Below are 18,532 nucleotides of genomic sequence, written 5' to 3'. Positions count from 1 at the left end.
TAACTCAGTGATGGCTTCTTTGAAATGGTTTGGAGTCAAATATCTGGACAATCCCGATAAACAATGTATACCCAGGTATTCTAATCTCTACCAGCCCTCATTAGCATAGACTCACAGTTTGGGTGTTTTAGACGCATTTCTCCCTCTGATAAATTCTACTGTGTGAGAGTTAAATAATTTTTAAGCATTGGTAAATCTATTGTATCACCAATTCTACTCTTCTCCATTATGACACAGTAGTGGAGAGCTACACGACATGTAAGATGCCTTTGATAACATCCACAAATTTAAATATAAATTCAAATTATAGTTAAAGCTTAAATGCAAAGTGCTCGATATCGAGAAGATACTGGAGAAACGAGGCTTCCCTGAGTTTGGCAACTTGTTTCCATGAATGCAGGAAACGTGTTGAAGTTGACTAGGAAGGTGTTTTTACACGCAGCTTTCCACTCCCAAGACTCAAATGAGATGAAGCCACAGAGCAAAGTTATTCAGAGGCCTGCCCCTAGGTCCAGGAGTTAGCAGGGCCCATGAGGGACTTCACAATACAGGCAATATGGCGGCAGGTTCCCACCCAGGCCCATGGAGTTCACACCATAGTGTTTTCCGCACCTCACCCTCTGCTCCTCCCCATCAGGAGACATCATTCCCTCACTCACCATGTTGTGCTTCTCCATTTTCCCAAAGTTCTCAGCTCATCATCTCCCTGCAACAGCAACTGCACCCGAGAACAGGAATCCACTGGCTCCAGCTCCTCTTCAAAGCCAAGACTGAAGGCGGCTGCCAGGAAGAGACCTGCACTGCTTCTGACTGGCAGGTCATCTGGAGTGCTGATTGGCTAGTGAGTCCTGAGTGGCTAGAGCCCCGCCCATATAGGGTACAGTGTGCTTAAAGAGACAGAATACTAGCTCCTGTCCATTCCATTCACCCCAAGAGAGAACTTTCCAGATCTGAGAATACATGCATTTTAATAGCACTGGCCCCTGGCTACTAAAGCAATCAATGTCATCTTCTTGCACTCCTAGCAACTTTCCCTTTTTCTTCTAGCATTCTGTGTGACTTATACGGTGCACTGTGCTAGGTGGGTGGAGCAATTTCCTGTCTCACAGATGTAAGGATGCCTAGAATACTAACAACTAAAGAGAGTTTTAAAGTTACAAAATGAAATATTTGTTCTGTGGTCAGGACCTCTCCCACAGCATATTTAGGTGGGATCCTAGAGGCGAAACACATGGCTCCCAGTTTGCATGGGCTCCCCCGTCCTGATTCCCTGATTCCCAACATGGGATCAACCACTAGAGGGTGCTGTACTTAATAAAATGATGGATATTTTGATTTGTTTTCATTTCACCTAATTGAACTTCTATGTGCTAGCAGAGCTGCGCAATCTTAGGATTTTTTCTTACCAAGAAGGAAGCACAAAACACACAAGAAACACTCTTAGGAGATTATTAGAGGGGGCATGTAGAGGCCTGGGAAGTTAGTGTTCAGAGACAGGGAGGACGATGGCTCATCTAGATTTTAAAAGCTGCCTGGTGCATGCACACAGGGGTTGACATGGCTCCATCATATGCAGATGATCGGGCTCAAGGAAGCGGGCAAGGGTTTAGCTGAGTCATACGTGGATCATGCAGGAGGGAACCTTTAACATCCCCAGGTGACTGAGGGCTTGTGTGCCCCTGCATGACCCCTAGAACCTAGAAGTACCAACCATATGTGGCTTAATCCATTGCAGTCACCACCTTACCAAGTGATTTGAAATGCCCATCATGAGCTGAATATTACTGGATCTATCAAGTTATAAAGTAGGACATTTACAGCTACAACCTGTTATCAAATGGGAGTGGTATATTAGAGATCAGGACCACGTAGGTCCGGAAGACACAAGGAAGATACATGAAGAAATGGCCAACTTCCAATGGTTTCTACTCCTGTTACAATGCCTTCTGCTGTCAAGCATACACCTATAGTCTATTCCCTATGATTGGTTGAATGAGGAAGAGATGACTAGGTAGTGGGATTTTCTGAGTTTGAGACGAGTCTGGCATACAGAATCAGTTCCACAATTACACAGAAAAATCCAGTCTTGAAATCACCAAAAAAAAAAAAAACTGAATCAAACAATAACTATGACCCAACTTCAATCAGCATCTTACATTCTAGCAGCAGCAGTCACATATAAAGTATTTTGAAGAAGAAAAGTCTCTTTTTGCCTCTGTGCTTTGGCTCTGGCTACCAAGCTCATTCCTGTACTAGCATTAGTGCCTACGTCATTGTAATTTTGGTGAATACTTAAAATGAGCTGAGAAGTCAAGGTTTGTGGGCTGAACAACTGCTGGATTCTTCACTTGATCTTAGAGAAAAGGCTGAGAAGCAATCTATTGGATTCTTCAATTGCCATTGGTAAGCAGCTGTTCTTAAGTTACCTGGACCACAGCTTGTAAGACATTCTAATAAGCTCACTTTTTACATCCATGGTGAGAATCATTCTACCTGTTCTGTTCATGTAGAGAATCTTGAATACTGCAGCTGTATATTTTATTCACCTAACTATAGAGGAAGATATGCCGGCTGACAATAGTGCTCATGAAGTCATTCTTTCTAGCTCCATTATTCTCTACATATTCAAATTTCCATGAACACTACCCTTTTTATAATTATTCATTCGCCTGGAGTTTGCTTCGAATTTAAGGAATAAAACCCATAAACAATGGAGTCATCATCCAGCTTTCCGATGGGGGAAAGACCAATCATCTTGAGACCTGGTTCCTGCTTTTCTCCTTCCTGTTGTGTAAAATCCCTGTGAAAACCATGTAAAAAGTACCTTCAGTTCATCTGACCTCAGAGTGAAGCCACAGAACAAATATTTCATTTTGTAACTTTATTTATTTATTTATTTATTTATTTATTTATTTTTCGAGACTTGGTTTCTCTGTGGTTTTGGAGCCTGTCCTGGAAATGGCTCTTGTAGACCAGCCTGGTCTCAAACTCCCAGAGATTCCCCTGCCGAGTGCTGGGATTAAAGGCGTGCACCACCACTGCCCAGCTCATTTTGTAACTTAAAAACTCTCTTCTTGAGGGGCGGGGTGGAGCCGCGGCAGGAAGGCGAGGGGCGGGACCTGCTGGGAGCGCGGCGGCGGCGGCAGCGTGCGCGGGCACGAGCGACGGGCCTGCTTCGTGCTCAGGAGCAGCGGGCGCGCGCTGCGGCGGGTGTGCGGGACGCGGTCTGTTGTGCTCCCGGTTCTGCTCGGTCCCTCCTCGGTGGCTGGCGGAGGCCCCGAGCGCTGCGCTGCGGGGCGCGTCCCTTCCTTCCCTGCTCGTCCTGCCAGGCTCCTCTCGCACTGAGCGGTCTCTCGGACGCCACACCGGCCCGGATATGGGTCGTGGACAGCAGAAGATTCAGTCTCAGCAGAAAAATGCCAAAAAGCAGACTGGACAAAAGAAGAAACAAGGACACGACCAAAAGGTTGCTGCGAAAACTGCCTTAATATACACCTGCACAGTCTGTAGGACACAAATGCCAGACCTGACTCTTCTACTGTCTCAGACCTAGGTAACAATCCTGCAGCTGCTTTTTTTTTCTTTCTTTCTTTCTTTCTTTTTTTTTATTTATTTTTTTATTTTTCGAGACAGGGTTTCTCTGTAGCTTTTTTTTTTTGGGGGGGGGGGGGGTTTCCTGTCCCGGAACTAGCTCTTGTAGACCAGGCTGGCCTCGAACTCCCAGAGATCCGCCTGTTTCTGACTTCCGAGCGTGCGCCAGCACCGCCAGGCTGCAGCTGCTTTTTGTAAACAAACTGTTGATCAGCAAAAATAAAGGGGCTACAGAAACACTCATTTTTATGCTGTTCCCTTTGGGCTTTATGCAAAGACAATTCTGTGTAAGTGTATAGTCAACTCTGATTTGGAAATCTGAAAAATCAGTCCATTCTTATAAAGTTTTTTTTACAATTGTAATTATATTGATGTTCATATTGTGTAAAATAACTCATTCAATAAAGTAGTGCTTTGATTTCACAACATCACAAGAAAAAAGAAACTCTCTTTAGTTGTTAGTGTTTTGGGCATCCTTACCCCTGCGGGACAGGAAATTGCTCAATCCACCTAGTACAGTGCACAGTACAAGCTAGTGAGTCACCATTGCATCCAACAGGAAAAAAAGAAAGTTCCTCTGGAGAGCTAGAAGATGACATTGATCACTTTAGTAGCCAGGGGCCAGTGCTATTAAATGCATGTATTCTCAAATCTGGAGAAGTTCTCTGTTGGGGTGAATGGAATGGACAGGAGCCAGTATTCTGTCTCTTTTAGCACACTGTACCCCTATGGGTGGTGCTTTTGCCACTCAGGACTCACTAGCCAATCATGCACTCCAGGTGACCTGTCAGTCAGAAGCAGTGCAGGTCTCTTCCGGGCAGCTGCCTTCAGTCTTGGCTTTGAAGAGGAGCTGGTGCCAGTAGATTCCTGTTCTCGGGTGCAGTTGCTGTTGCAGGGAGATGATGAGCTGAGAACTTTGGCAAAATGGAGAAGCACAACATGGTGAGTGAGGGAACGCGGTCTTCTGATGGGGAGGAGCAGAGGGCGAGGTGCGGAAAACACTATGGTGTGTCCTTCCGTCATCTGCATGGAAACCTGCCGCCATAGTCCCTGTACTGTGAAGTCCCTCATGGTCCCTGCTAAACTCATGAGTCTAGGGGCAGGCCTGTGTATAATTTTGCTCTGACTCAATCTGCTTAAAGTATTGGGAGCAGGAAGCTGTGTTTAAAAACACTTTTGTAGTCAACTTCAGCAGGGTCGATGCATTCACGGAAACAAGTTGCCAAGCTCAGAGAGGCCTAGTTTCTTCAACATAGTTTCAATATTGAGCACTTTGCATTTAACCTTTAAATGTAATCTCCATTTATATTTAAATCTGTGGAGGTTATCAAATACATCTCACATGTTGGGTAGGTCTCCACTACTATACGATAATGTAGAATAGTAGAATTGGAAATACAAAGGATTTACCAATGCGTTTGAAATAATTAAGTCTCACAAAGTAGAATTTAGCAGAGGGAGGACTGTGTCTAAAACACCCAAAAGCTAAGTATATGCTAATGAGGGCTGGTAGAGATTAGAATGCCCAGGTATACATTGTTCATCAGGATTGTCCAGATATTTGACTCCAAACCATTTCAAAGAAGCCAGCACTGATATTTTTTTTAAAAAATTGCCGGTGGGCAACGATGGTGCACATCTTTAATCCCTGTAATCCTGAGGACGAGGCAGGTGGATCTCTGTGAGTCTACAAGAGCAAGTTCTAGGACAGGCTCCAAAGCTACAGAGAAATCCTGTCTCGAAAAGTCAAAAGTAAATAAATAAACATCACTAGGCTCATCCAAATATCAAAAAACAGACCTCTTATGAAGCTGCTCAAAGAGGCATTACAGAGTCACAGCCAACCATAAGGCCTGGTCTGATTTCAAGTTCCTGTTTTCCTTTTGAGAAAAGCATAGTTCTACCAGAAGGGCTATATGACACCAGGTGACCTATATTTGAAATGTAAATCACTGTTGTGTGAAGGACTGGCCTGAACAATCAAGGCTTTCATTTAGAACCTCAGGCAGGTAAGAGGGACATTCTTGGGAGACCTAGTAACAGCCTGGGACATAAGCCTTGTGAGTTTCCCTAAGAACCTGATGTATTGATAATAAAACAGAGCTCCTTCTCTAAAACCAGGAATATGCATTGGAGCTGGTAATGGTCTGGTGCCCAGGCCTTTGTGGAGGGGTTGCTTCAGATCTTGACAACCCAACCCTTCCCACTAGATGGAGCTCTGCGCTTAGCCAAGATTTCAAAATACCCTGTATACCCATTGTGTAGAATTGTTGGACTAGCTTCTTCCTAAATTTGTCTCATTGCATGATAGTTTCTGCTGACTTCATATAATTCTTTCATTTCTCCTCAGGAATTAGTATACAAAATGCTAGACATCATCTTCTCTCTCTCTCCCTCTATTCTTTTTCTTGATACAGTGTTTCTCTGGCCTTGAACTCACAGAGAAACATAGGGCTCTTCTCCCTGTGTCTTGGGATTAAAGGCATATGCTACCACCACCTGGCTATTTTTCATAAGAAGCTTATTAGCATGGGACATATCTTCTGCAACACCCCCCCGTCTTTTTTTATTTTTTACTTGTCCAGTATTTCTCATCCCCTGTGACCTTCACCTTACAACCCTGTCAGTGAAGAATGACCTGCTGTAACAGGTCACTGGCGTACTTAAGAAAATATTCTGGGAATATTTCTTGTCTAAATATCTAGACCAGCATGTTGCCTGTTGCTACCTCAATTGTTCAAAGTATAATCTGGACACAGTGGTGGCGCATGCCATTAATCCCAGCACTCGGGAGGCAGAGGCAGGCGGATCTCTGTGAGTTCAAGAACAGTCTGGTCTACAAGACCTGGTTCCAGGACAGGCTCCAAAAACCACAGAGAAACCCTGTCACGAAAAACCAAAAAAAAAAAAAAGGGCTGGAGAGATGGCCCAGTGGTTGAGAGCACTTGCTGCTCTTCCAGAGGTTCTGAGTTCGATTCCCAGCAACCATATGGTGGCTCACAACCATCTGTAATGAGATCTGGTACCCTCTGGCTTGTGGACATACATGGAGGTAGATTGTTGTATACATAATAAATAAATCCTTAAAAAAAACAAAGTATAATCTGGACGAAGTGCCTAAGAGATACTTAAAAGATAACAGCATATATTGAATGCAAAATCTGTCTAACCTGGTTCCACTTGAGCATTGGACAGAGATTGATGCATACTGTTATTAAAGAGATTTTTTTTCATTAATCTCCTAAGTGTGTGATGTGATATCTCAGTGAAAAGGCATATTAATTCTAGAAGAGTTTCATTTCCATCCTGATAGAAATATTGTTTCTGAGGGGGCTGGAGAGATGGCTCAGCGGTTAAGAGCATTGCCTGCTCTTCCAAAGGTCCTGAGTTCAATTCCCAGCAACCACATGGTGGCTCACAACCATCTGAAATGAGGTCTGGTGCCCTCTTCTGGCCTTCAGGCATACACGCAGAAAGAATACTGTATACATAATAAATAAATAAATTAAAAAAAAAATTTAAAAAAAAAAAAAAAAAAAAAAAAAAAAGAAATATTGTTTCTGAGACAAGTTGTGTTATGTTGACTCAGGTGGCCTTGGTCCCTGTCTGCTGCCTTACACAGCAGTGACCTTGAGTGTCCTCTATATTACACCTTCAAAATACTTAAATGACTAAACCAACACACAATTTTAAAATTATGTATTTGCTGGGCAGTGGTGGTGCATGCCTTTAATCCCAGCACTCAGGAGGCAGAGGCAGGCAGGTCTCTGTAAATTCAAGGATAGCCTGGTCTACAAGAACTAGTTCCAGGACAGACACCAAGGCTACCAAAAAACCCTGTCTCAAAAAACAAAAACAAAATGAATAAAATTATGCATTTGAGTCATGTAGTTACAGTCAAATGCATTTGCAGGGAAAGGATTTGCATATGCAGTATTATTTCTGTCTTCAGACCACAGTAGAAAGAATAGATTATTGTGTGCACTTCAGGAGGCACAGCATAGGCAATCAGCTGTTGGAGCCACCACTATGAAAAAGGGCCTGATTGTGGTAGCAGGAGTGATTTGTAATTTGCTAGCATATTTAAATTAATGTCATGTGAATGAACACAGACTAGATTGTGTGCTATACATATTGGGAAGGTTGTCTTGAGTCAAGAAATATTGAATTAGCAAATAGGCAACTATCCTCTGCAGATATGATTGATCTTGCTTGACACAGTTATTTCGGCTCAGTGATTTGAAAAACAGGCCATTGACTAACTCTATGTGTCAAGTTACAGATCTCAGCAGCCAACATATGTATATGGGCACCATCAATCTACCTCTTATTAATGATATCCCCTCCCCTAGGGAAGGGCCTTCTCTTTTTTCAAAGTTATTATAGAAAATTTTATTTAATCTTAAAAGTACATTATTATCATCACTTCAAAAATCACTTTTTGGTATCAGTTTCAAATACTTTCTTTATGTGTATTGCTGCTCTTTTCTCTATTTGTTTCTGTTCTCTAATGTTTCTAAGTCATTAGTAGTTTTATTTCATTTCTTTCAAGTTATGTTCATTTCTTTGTAGAGCACTGTCTCCTGTAGCTTAGGCTTGCTTCATGTTGTGTAATTGAGAATTATTTTCAACACCTAATCCTGCCTCTGCAGCCCAATGCTGGGAAGACAGTCCTGTAACTCCTTCCAGGTTTGGCCTTGACTTATCAATGAGAAAGAAAAATAGCAGTTAATAAGTGTCTGCTAATCTTTCTGGCTTTTATTTGGGAACTTAGAAATGAAGAGGGATTGGTATAGGCTTGCAGTCTTCTGTTCCTATTTAAAGTGTTCAGTGTGGAGCCTGAACCTAAAAGATGCAAAGATGGCAACATGTGGAATGCAGAATCTCTTCTAGCCTGGCTTCTCTTCGAGCTGCATCTAGAGATGGGTGTACCATATAATCATAGAGACTTATTTATTGATCTCTCAAATGTGTAGAGTGAATTCTCTCTGGGGAAGTCCTATCAGTTCTAAACAACCGTAGTTTCAGGCTTTCAGAAATTCCTTTCCGAGACTAGCTATCTTACCCTGACATAAGTGGCTTTGGTCCCAGACTTTTCCTCTCCAGGGCAATGACCTTGTTGTCCTGTATGACACCTTCAAAATCTTTTTTTTTTTTTTTTTTTTTTTTTTAAATACTTATTTATTATTTATTATGTATACAATAGTCTATTTGTGTGTATGCCGAAGGCCAGAAGAGGGCGCCAGACCTTATTACAGATGGTTGTGAGCCACCATGTGGTTGCTGGGAATTGAACTCAGGACCTTTGGAAGAACAGGCAATGCTCTTAACCACTGAGCCATCTCTCCAGCCCACCTTCAAAATCTTAAATTAAATGATTGTAGCACCTCAGTTTCAAAGTTACACATTTGAGTCAGGAAACTGAATATCCACTGCAGGAAAAATATTTGCATGTGGAGAGTGGTCTCTCTCTTGAGATCAGAATAGAAACAACTATCTCTATTTTTTCTCTTCTCCAATGTTTCTAGGTCATTAATAGTTTCATTCCATTTTTTAAGTGATGTTGATTGTTGATTTCTTTGTAGAGCAATGTCTTCTGTGGCTTAAGCTTGCCTCATGCTAAGTAATTGAGAATTGCTTGAACACCTAATCCCACCTCTGTTGTCTACCACAAGTCAGAAGCCAAATTTGGGCGATAACACATGTTATACTTGTACTGGAAACAAGAAAGATGCACAATCTATAAGTGATAGAATCTTCTGAAGTTCGCTTCAGCACTGTTGCACCAATCTGTTTTGCAGAGTTGGAAACTCAGTTAAGATTCTGTGAGAGTTTACTGAATGAATTTGTAAAAATGAAGCCACAGTTGTATGATGCGATGATAGGATGTTGAGATACCAAGCTATGAGACATATGCCATAAAGAGCTTCATACAGGGAGTGGAAGCAGCAAAAGAGAGACATCTACAGGAATAGAACTATGTAAGCCCTTTGAGAATGAAGTCCTAACAGCCTGAGACAGACCTACATGATTCATTGTTTGCCCTGATAAGTTTTAGTCTTACCTTGGTCAAATACCCTAACTGTACTCATATTCCTTTTTTTAAAAATTTATTCTTCTCTCATACTATACAATGAGTCAATACACCCAATTTTTTCATCTTATTTTTCCTTTTAGTAGTTAGTAATTCTTCATTCAGTTTCAGTTTTCTTATGTGTACTGTGTACATTGATCTGCTTCCTTGTCTCTCTCTGTTAATAGACATTTCTCTTGTAAGGTGATATCTTATTCAAAGGGTACAGAAGTATAGAATCCTGAACATAATTAGCTGTTAGTCTAGGACCAGGAAAATGGAAATAAATGTTAGGAATAATGGCAGAAATTGAGTATTGTGGTCATAGGATTTCAGTTGGAAATAAACTCCAGAAAAAAAATTAATCCTGAGGTCGTTTGTGTGATATTTTGGCTCAAATCTTTCTTCCTCTGCCTGTGCTCTATAAATTGAGTAAGACAGAATTAAAAAATAATGAGCTAATTTCTTAAATGGAACATTGAATATGTTCAAAGGTTATCACTGATGGCTTATTCAGGTGCACAGTGGAAAAAACAAGTGAGCAAAAATTAATAAAAATGAGAAGGTAGTTTCAGACAGCAGTCATGTGTTGAGATAGGCAGGGATTTTCAAGGTGTTTATCACCATTATAGAGAAGGCCCATGCTATGGAATGGAAGCTTATCAAGGTGCCACAAGCATAAGACTCTGGCCACAGAAAACTTCAATTTAGGGAAGGTGTGAGCAAAGTGATTCATAGTCTCAGGAAGCTACTTCTTTTTTTTTTGTTTGTTTTTGTTTTTGGAGACAGGGTTTCTCTGTGGTTATGGAGCCTGTCCTGGAACTAGCTCTTGTAAACCAGGCTGGTATCAAACTCACAGAGATCCACCTGCCTCTGCCTCCCGAGTGCTGGGATTAAAGGCATGCGCCACCACCACCTGGCAGGAAGCTACTTGTTTCAAAACTTTCTGCACCTGTGGTCCAAGCTTGTTAGTGTCCTTCACAAATAAGAAATCACACTTTTCAGCATCACCCCTATGTGTTGCTCTTGGAAACAAGAAAGAATCAAAATTTAAGATCATGAATTTTTAGTTTATGGTTACAGTTTATCATTGTTGCAGGCATCTATGTTATGCAGAGTTAGAAGCCCAGAGAGGAGACAGTGAGAGTTCATTGCATGGAGCTCTGAGGATTGAAGCCTGGCATTGTTGGTTGTTTTCTTTTACTTCTTTCTCTATTGAGAATCTGCTACCCATTTATCAAATAAATCTCACACATGGAGGCTTATGTTTTCTTTCCTTTTTTTTTTTTTTTTTTTTTTTTGGTTTTTCGAGACAGGGTTTCTCTGTTGTTTTGGAGCCTGTCCTGAAACTAGCTCTTGTAGACCAGGCTGGTCTTGAACTCACAGAGATCCTCCTGCCTCTGCCTCCCGAGTGCTGGGATTAAAGGCGTGCGCCACCACCGCCCGGCTGGCTTATGTTTTCTTATAAATGTCTGACCTTGCTTTGCTTTGGCTTCTTTCAAGGATGGTTATTTTAAACTTAATTTTTTCTTTCTATCTTTTCACTCTGGCCTTCATCTTTCTCTATTCTGTATTCCCTTCTTTATTTCTGACTCCATCATTTGCTGTGTAGCTAGGTGAATGTCTCCTGTTGTTCTCTCCTTTTCTTGCCTTGTCTTCACTTTTTCATCCCAGAGTTCTCCTTTCTTTTATTCTCTTTGGCTGCCAGCCCTCTCTATGCTTTCTTGTCGTTCTCTTGGTCCTTCAGTTCTTTTCCATATAAACCAGGTATTTTAGATAGGCAAAGTATCACAACTTCACAGAGCTAAACCAATGCAGCATAAAAAATGGCAGCACTTCTTTGCATCATTAAATCAAAAGTTCTACAGCATAAACAAGTAAACACAATTAGAGATGTTATTTCACAACACACTGGATTTTCATTTTGAGCCCAAACATGTTAAGATACCTAAGTTATGACACAACTTCCATGGAAACCTAGCTGCTCATAGGGAGTGGAAGTTACCAAAGAGAGAAATGCATGAGAAGTCGCAAGGACAGGACCGTTTAAGCTATTTGAAACTGAAGCCATACATCTGACAAGGGAGCTACAGGATTTGATGTTTGTCCTGCTCTACTTCAGTCTTTCCATGGTCCAGTCTTCCCTCACTGTGTCTCCATCTTTCTCTCCTGGAATGTTAATGGGATTTTGTGCCATTCTATATTGGCAATATGTAACTAGTTTTCATGTTTTACAAGATGTTACTGTCAAGAGACAGAAGCTTCTCAGCTTCAGGATGTGCCATTTATTATCTGTGCTACTGTGGTTTTACGAAGGAAGTGGTCTACTGTGCCCATGTATTACAGGCTTCTTCCCACTTTCTCTTCTATCAGGTTCATTGTGTTCAGATTGATATTGAGATCTTTAATCCATTGGGACTTGAGTTTTGTTAATGGTGACGAACATGGATCTATTTTTATTCTTTTACAGGTTGTCATCCAGTTATGCCAACCCCATTTGTTAAAGATACTTTCTTTCTTCCGTTGTATAATTTTAGCTTTTTGTCAAAAATCAGGTGTTCTTAGGTTTGTGGGTTAATAGCTGTGTCTTCAATTCAATTCCATTGGTCAACGTCTTTTTTTTTTTTTTTTTTTGGTTTTTCGAGACAGGGTTTCTCTGTGGTTTTGGAGCCTGTCCTTGAACTAGCTCTTGTAGACCAGGCTGGTCTCGAACTCAGAGATCCACCTGCCTCTGCCTCCCAAGTGCTGGGATTAAAGGCATGCGCCACCACTGCCCGGCAACGTCTCTGTTTTTATGCCAATACCAAGCTTATTTTTTTTTTTTGCTTTTGTTTTTTTTTTTTTTTTCAAAATAGGGTTTCTCTGTAGCTTTGGGGCCTGTCCTGGAACTAACTCTTGTGGACTAGGCTCATCTTGAACTCACAGAGATCCACCTGCCCTGCCTCCTGAGTGCTGGGATTAAAGGCATATGCCATCAGCATCCAGCCAATACCAAGTTTTTTTTCATTGCTGTAGAGTTTGATATTAGGAGGGTCATGCCTCTGGAAGTTCCTTTATTGTATAGGATTGTATTGGCTATCCTGGGTTTTTTGTTTTTTCCATATAATGTTGATTATTGTTCTCTCAAGATCTGTGAAGAATTTTGTTGGGATTTTGATAGGGATTGCACTGAATCTATAGATTGCCTTTGGTAGAAATGCCATTTTACTATGTTGATCCTACCAATCCAAGAGCATGGCAGATCCTTCCATTTTCTGGTCTCCTCTTCAATTTCTTTTTTGGAAGACTTAAAGTTTTTGTCAAAGAGATCTTTCACTTCCTTGGTTAGAGTTACCCCAAGATATTTTATGCTATTTGTGGCTATCATTAAAGGTGATATTTCTCTGATTTCCCTCTCCACTTCTTTATCTTTTGTGTATAGGAGGGCTACTGATTTCTTTGAGTTGATCTTGTATCCTGCCACATAACTTAAGGTATTTATTAGCTGTAGACACTCTCTGGTAGAGTTTTGGGGATCACTAATGTACACTATCATATCATCTGCAAATAACGAAAATTTAACTTCTTCCTTTCCAATTTGAATCCCCTTGATCTCCTTATGTTGTCTTATTGCTATTGCTAGAACTTCAAGCACCACATTGAAGAGATATGGTGAGAGTGGACAGCCTTGTCTTGATCCTGATTTTAGTGGAATGGCTTTGAGTTTCTCTCCATTTAATTTGATGTTAGCTGTCAGCTTGCTGTATATTGCTTATATTATATCCAGATATGATCATTGTATCCCTATTCTCTCCAAGACCTTTATCCTCAGTATGGAAGCAGGGCCTCTTGCTGGGCTCCAAGGACCTCACAGAGAAAAAGGCCGTGCATCATTCTTTGTAGGAACTTCAGTAAACATCTCTGAATTCTTTCATTTGTTCTTTCATTGATTTTATTCAATGGATACAGTGTCTTAATGTATACTTCCACCTGTCCTGGACATGATTCCATAGACTTGGCTGACATTCAAACCAGGAAAATATATCCACCTGTGCTTCAGAAATTCTGAGTTTAAAGGCCTGAGTCAATACACCCAGTTTGTCTACTGTATTTTTTTTGTGATTAGTATTTCTTCATACAATTTTCTCATGTGCACTATGTCCTGTTGATCTGTTTCCTTTGTCTCTCTATTAATAGTTCTTTTGTGAGGTGATATCCCATTCAAAGGGTACAGAAATGACAGAGGTGAATCTCCTATTCAATTTCCTTCTAAAGTGATTGTCTGTGTCTTGGAATAATACCAGAATTTTATGACTATACAGTCAAAGAAGTATACATTTACGATGTTGTCACCATCATGCTTTCTATTATACATGTGACTGAAATATTTTAGAGGGCAGTGACCTATGATGATGTGCATATCAACTTTACTCGGGAAGAGTGGAATTTGCTGGATCCTTCCCAGAAGAATCTCTACAAAGATGTGATGCTGGAGACCTACAGGAACCTCACTACTATAGGTAAAAATGAATTTTCTTCATGTTTCAAAATAAGGGGATAATTTTTTCTTGTTTAATGATGTTCTTCTGTAATTTGATTTAGAAAGAATAAGAATGAGTTGAATAAAGCAGTCATAGTTCTAAGGCTCCCTTGAGATAACAGTTTAAATATTGCATAATTTTCAATAACTTAACATATATTTTCTGGTATTATATTTTAGAATGCATTTGGGAAGACCATAATAGTGAAGAACATTGTCAATTTTCTAGAAGACATGAAAGGTAATTTTCATGGGCAAGCTGATAACAGATGATACTTTTTAAGGCATAGCACCATGAGAGCTTTGTTGTAGATCTGCAAATAAATTTCTTTTTGCTACTCATAATATAAAAGTACACACATTGAAGCAATGATAAGTATATCTGCAAAATTATTTACTAAACCAATAGCCCATAGTAAATCTTGTATTCCTTGTACACTTCTTGTGACTGTGCTAAGTTTAGTGAGAGAAGCAGTTAGAGTTGAATCATTGGCAGTTGTTCTGCAGAAACCTTTATCTATACCATAAGTCTGTGAGGAACAGCAAGTTCCCTTAGAACTCAACGTGAAAATATTTTAATTGAAATTCTTCTTTACTATGTATACCATAGGTTACTCTTGATACAAGAATATGAGCATAGGGATATAGAGAGATGTAGCATCCCACTCTCTAAGAATAATTAGATAACCAATAGTCCCCATGTTGAGTATACTTGTTGAATTGGATTAAATTATACAATTAATTGGTTTTCCACCATCACTGTTAATATATGAACAAACTCTCACTGCAAGAAGCCCTATGAGTTCTAGAACTGTGCAAATACTGTTGGGTGTCCTAGTTCACATAACATATGTAATATGGTTCATGGTATAGGAGAATTCATGAATGTTAAAGCTGAGTTTATCCAGTTCTCTTCGCCTTTGTGTAAATTATCATAGAAAAAAAGATTCTGTGACTATAAAAAGGTAAGCCATAAAAGAAAGGGATTTGCCATTGGAGGTATCTTTCAAGTTGCAAAGAGCAAAACATGAGTTTAGACAGACTTACAAAAACATAGTATCTGATTCCTCTTTAGAATTGGAACATATTATAAAATTCATAGAAATGTGTAGGCACAACAGTGTATTCAATGTAGTAAAGCTTTTACATGTGCCAATTATTCTTACAGGAGTGAGAGAATTCAAACTGGAGAGAAACCTTCAGTAAATTTTCAATGTGATAAATCCTTGACATATGACAAGCACCTTAAATGGAATGAAAGAACACATACTAGAGAGAAACCCTATGAATGTAATCAGTGTGGTAAGGCCTATGCTTACCGCAGTACTCTTCAAAGCCATGAAAGAACACATACTGGAGAGAAACCCTATGAATGTAATCAATGTGGTAAGGCCTTTGCACGGCATAATGCTCTTCAATACCATGGAAGAACACATACTGGAGAAAAACCCTATGAATGTAACCAGTGTGGTAAAGCCTTTGCAGCTCAAAGTACTCTTCAAGTACATAAAAGAATACATACTGGAGAGAAACCCTATGAATGTAATGAATGTGGTAAGGCCTTTGCAGCTCACGGTACTCTTCAAAACCATAAAACGACACATACAGGAGAGAAACTATTTGAATGTAATCAGTGTGGCAAGGCCTTTGCAGTTCACAGTAATCTTCAAAACCATAAAAGAACACATACTAGAGAAAAACCCTATGAATGTAATGAGTGTGGGAAAGCCTTTGCATCTCACAATAATCTTCAGAACCATAAAAGAACACATACTGGAGAGAAACCCTATGAATGTAATCAGTGTGGTAAGGCCTTTGCACGACACAGTAATCTTCAAAACCATAAAAGAACACATAGTGGAGAGAAACCCTATGAATGTAATGAGTGTGGTAAGGCCTTTGCACAATACAGTAATCTTCAAAAGCATAAAAGAACACATACTGGAGAGAAACCCTATGAATGTAAAGAGTGTGGGAAGGCCTTTGCATTTCACAGTAATCTGAAATGCCATAAAAGAATACATACTGGAGAGAAACCCTATGAATGCAATGAGTGTGGAAAGGCCTTTGCAACTCACGGTACTCTTCAAAACCATAAAAGAACACATACAGGAGAGAAACTGTATGAATGTAATCAGTGTGGCAATGCCTTTGCTGTTCACAGTAATCTTCAAAGCCATAAAAGAACACATACTGGAGAAAAACCCTATGAATGTAAAGAGTGTGGGAAGGCCTTTGCATCTCACAATAATCTTCAGAACCATAAAAGAACACATACTGGAGAGAAACCCTATAAATGTAATGAGTGTGGTAAGGCCTTTGCAGCTTATCGTACTCTTCAAGTACATAAAAGAATACATACTGGAGAGAAACCCTATGAATGTAATGAATGTGGTAAGGCTTTTTCACAGTACATTGTTCTTCAATGCCATAAAAGAACACACACTGGAGAGAAACCATACGTATGTAATCAGTGTGGCAAGGCCTTTGCATCTCACAGTAATCTTCAAAACCATAAAAGAACACATACTGGAGAGAAACCCTATGAATGTAATCAGTGTGGGAAGGCATTTGCAGCTCGCAGTACTCTTAAAAGGCATAAAATATCTCACTCTAGATAGAAACTCTATGAACTTAATCAGTGTGGTAAGAGCGTTGCACAGCACAGTCATCTTCAAAGGCATAAAAGAACACACAAAAGAGAGAAACCCGATGGATGTATTTCATGTGGTAAAGCACAGTAATCTTCAAAGGCTTAAAAGAACAAGAAACTGAATGAAATCAGCATGATAAAGCCTTTTCATGTCTTATTCATCTTCAAATGCATATATGTACACCTACAGGATAGAAACCGTAAATGGAATCTATGTGGTTAATCCTTTGTCACAATAATCTCCAAATACATTAAACAATCCATCCTGGAAAGAAACTATGAATTTAATGAGTATACTCTTCAAAAAGATTTTTTAAAAATCATACTGCAGTGAAACTCTCTGAATATATCCATTATGGTAATGTTTTGTACTTTATACAGGAGTAAATCTTTTTGTGTATACATCTGATAAAGCTTGTGCAAATTACAATATCCTTTGGTTACCTAAAGAAGAACCTAAGGGCTTATTCTAAATTATGTTTTAAGATCCTTACAGTCAGCTAACTAACAACATTCGTTCTGTAGAAAAAAATTTAATCATGTCAATGATCTGTTCAATATGATACCTCTTTATTTTGTTTGCAACAGCAAACTAATGAACAAAAGCTAATTCTTGAATTTATGAAATCATATGGGTAGGAGAAAAGGCTAGTCAAAGAAACACATCCTGATCCTGAAATGAAATCTAAAGTAAAACACTTTATCTCTAAATCTAGAACTGGTTATCGAAACAATATCACCCTGAAAACAGAACCAAAAAAATAAAAAGGGCCAGTGAAGAAAACACACTTTTGCTCTCAATCCAGAGCCAAAGAAACACTCTTCCCTTGTTCAACTGAGCACCAAAGCAACCAATCTCTGAGCACAGAATTCTGCCCATGTCTCAGCTTGTTCAAACTCAGGGACTGAAATCTGACAAATTTCCACCTTCAAAATCTCCTTAGATCTGGTTTTAAGAAGCCCTATATAATTCATATTGCTCATTCAGTTAGCAGCTGTTTCTTTCCACCTTGGCAGAGGCAGTCACTCTCTTCCCTCCCATATAAATCTCCTGACTGAGGTTTCTGTGAAGAACTTCTTTCACTGGAATGGATCAGAAACTCCCTAGTGGAGTTGAATTGAGACATAATTGATACTTCTACTTGAAAGTCATTTAACCCAGAGGAGCACAGCAGCAATGGACACCTCTTTTGAGGCACTTCATTAGGGGAGTAGAGCAGATCAGTAACAGACATTTCTGCTGGGAAACTCTCTTAGAAGAATTGAGCGGATCCTCTCTCTCAGAGAGGAACATCATTGCCTCATCTAGTGTGGCACCCTTCTCTTCACAACTGTAGGTGTTTCCTGACTTCAGGCAGTAAGGGTATCTTTCCCTTCAGAACTGTAACTCTTGAGTTGTGAAGTTGAATGATAATGTAACTCTTTTAGATTTTATACTTCTTCAATTGCAAGACCAAAGTAATTAAGGTATAAGGATTTATGGATGGGTACTTTGGTCTTTTGTTTTGTTTTTCAAGACAGGGTTTCTTTGTAGCTTTGAGCCTGTCCTGGAACTAACTAGTGTTGTAAATGTTTTAAATTCTATTTAGCTCACTTTTAAGTCTGAGCTAGGAACAAACTCAGAATGAAAAAGTTCATATTCATGAAAAAAATGTTAATGGCTTTAAACATCACAGATTTCTTTAGCTTCAAGAAA

The 18,532-nt window shown here is 39.7% G+C and overlaps 1 protein-coding gene across 1 annotated transcript; it reads left to right on the top strand.

The window, feature by feature from the left end:
- The first annotated feature begins 4,450 nt into the window (after positions 1–4,450).
- LOC121434568 (zinc finger protein 431-like) lies at positions 4,451–16,946 on the top strand. Its single transcript, XM_041633510.1, has 4 exons — positions 4,451–4,533; positions 14,037–14,163; positions 14,364–14,424; positions 15,352–16,946. Exons 1-4 carry the CDS (start codon positions 4,516–4,518, stop codon positions 16,802–16,804), a joined length of 1,659 nt encoding a protein of 552 aa, XP_041489444.1. The 5' UTR covers positions 4,451–4,515; the 3' UTR covers positions 16,805–16,946.
- The last annotated feature ends 1,586 nt before the right edge of the window (positions 16,947–18,532 follow it).

This window comes from Microtus oregoni, unplaced genomic scaffold (assembly GCF_018167655.1).
Source record: "Microtus oregoni isolate MIOR12 unplaced genomic scaffold, Mior012 000044F_000, whole genome shotgun sequence".
In the NCBI taxonomy this organism is placed as follows: Eukaryota; Metazoa; Chordata; class Mammalia; order Rodentia; family Cricetidae; genus Microtus; species Microtus oregoni.
This window is presented reverse-complemented; position numbering and strand designations above follow the sequence as displayed.

Coding starts and splice junctions, on each gene's coding strand:
- LOC121434568 (XM_041633510.1), top strand. Junction 14,164..14,363: donor CAGGAACCTCACTACTATAG/GTAAAAATGAAT, acceptor ATTATATTTTAG/AATGCATTTGGGAAGACCAT. Junction 14,425..15,351: donor TTTTCTAGAAGACATGAAAG/GTAATTTTCATG, acceptor TTATTCTTACAG/GAGTGAGAGAATTCAAACTG.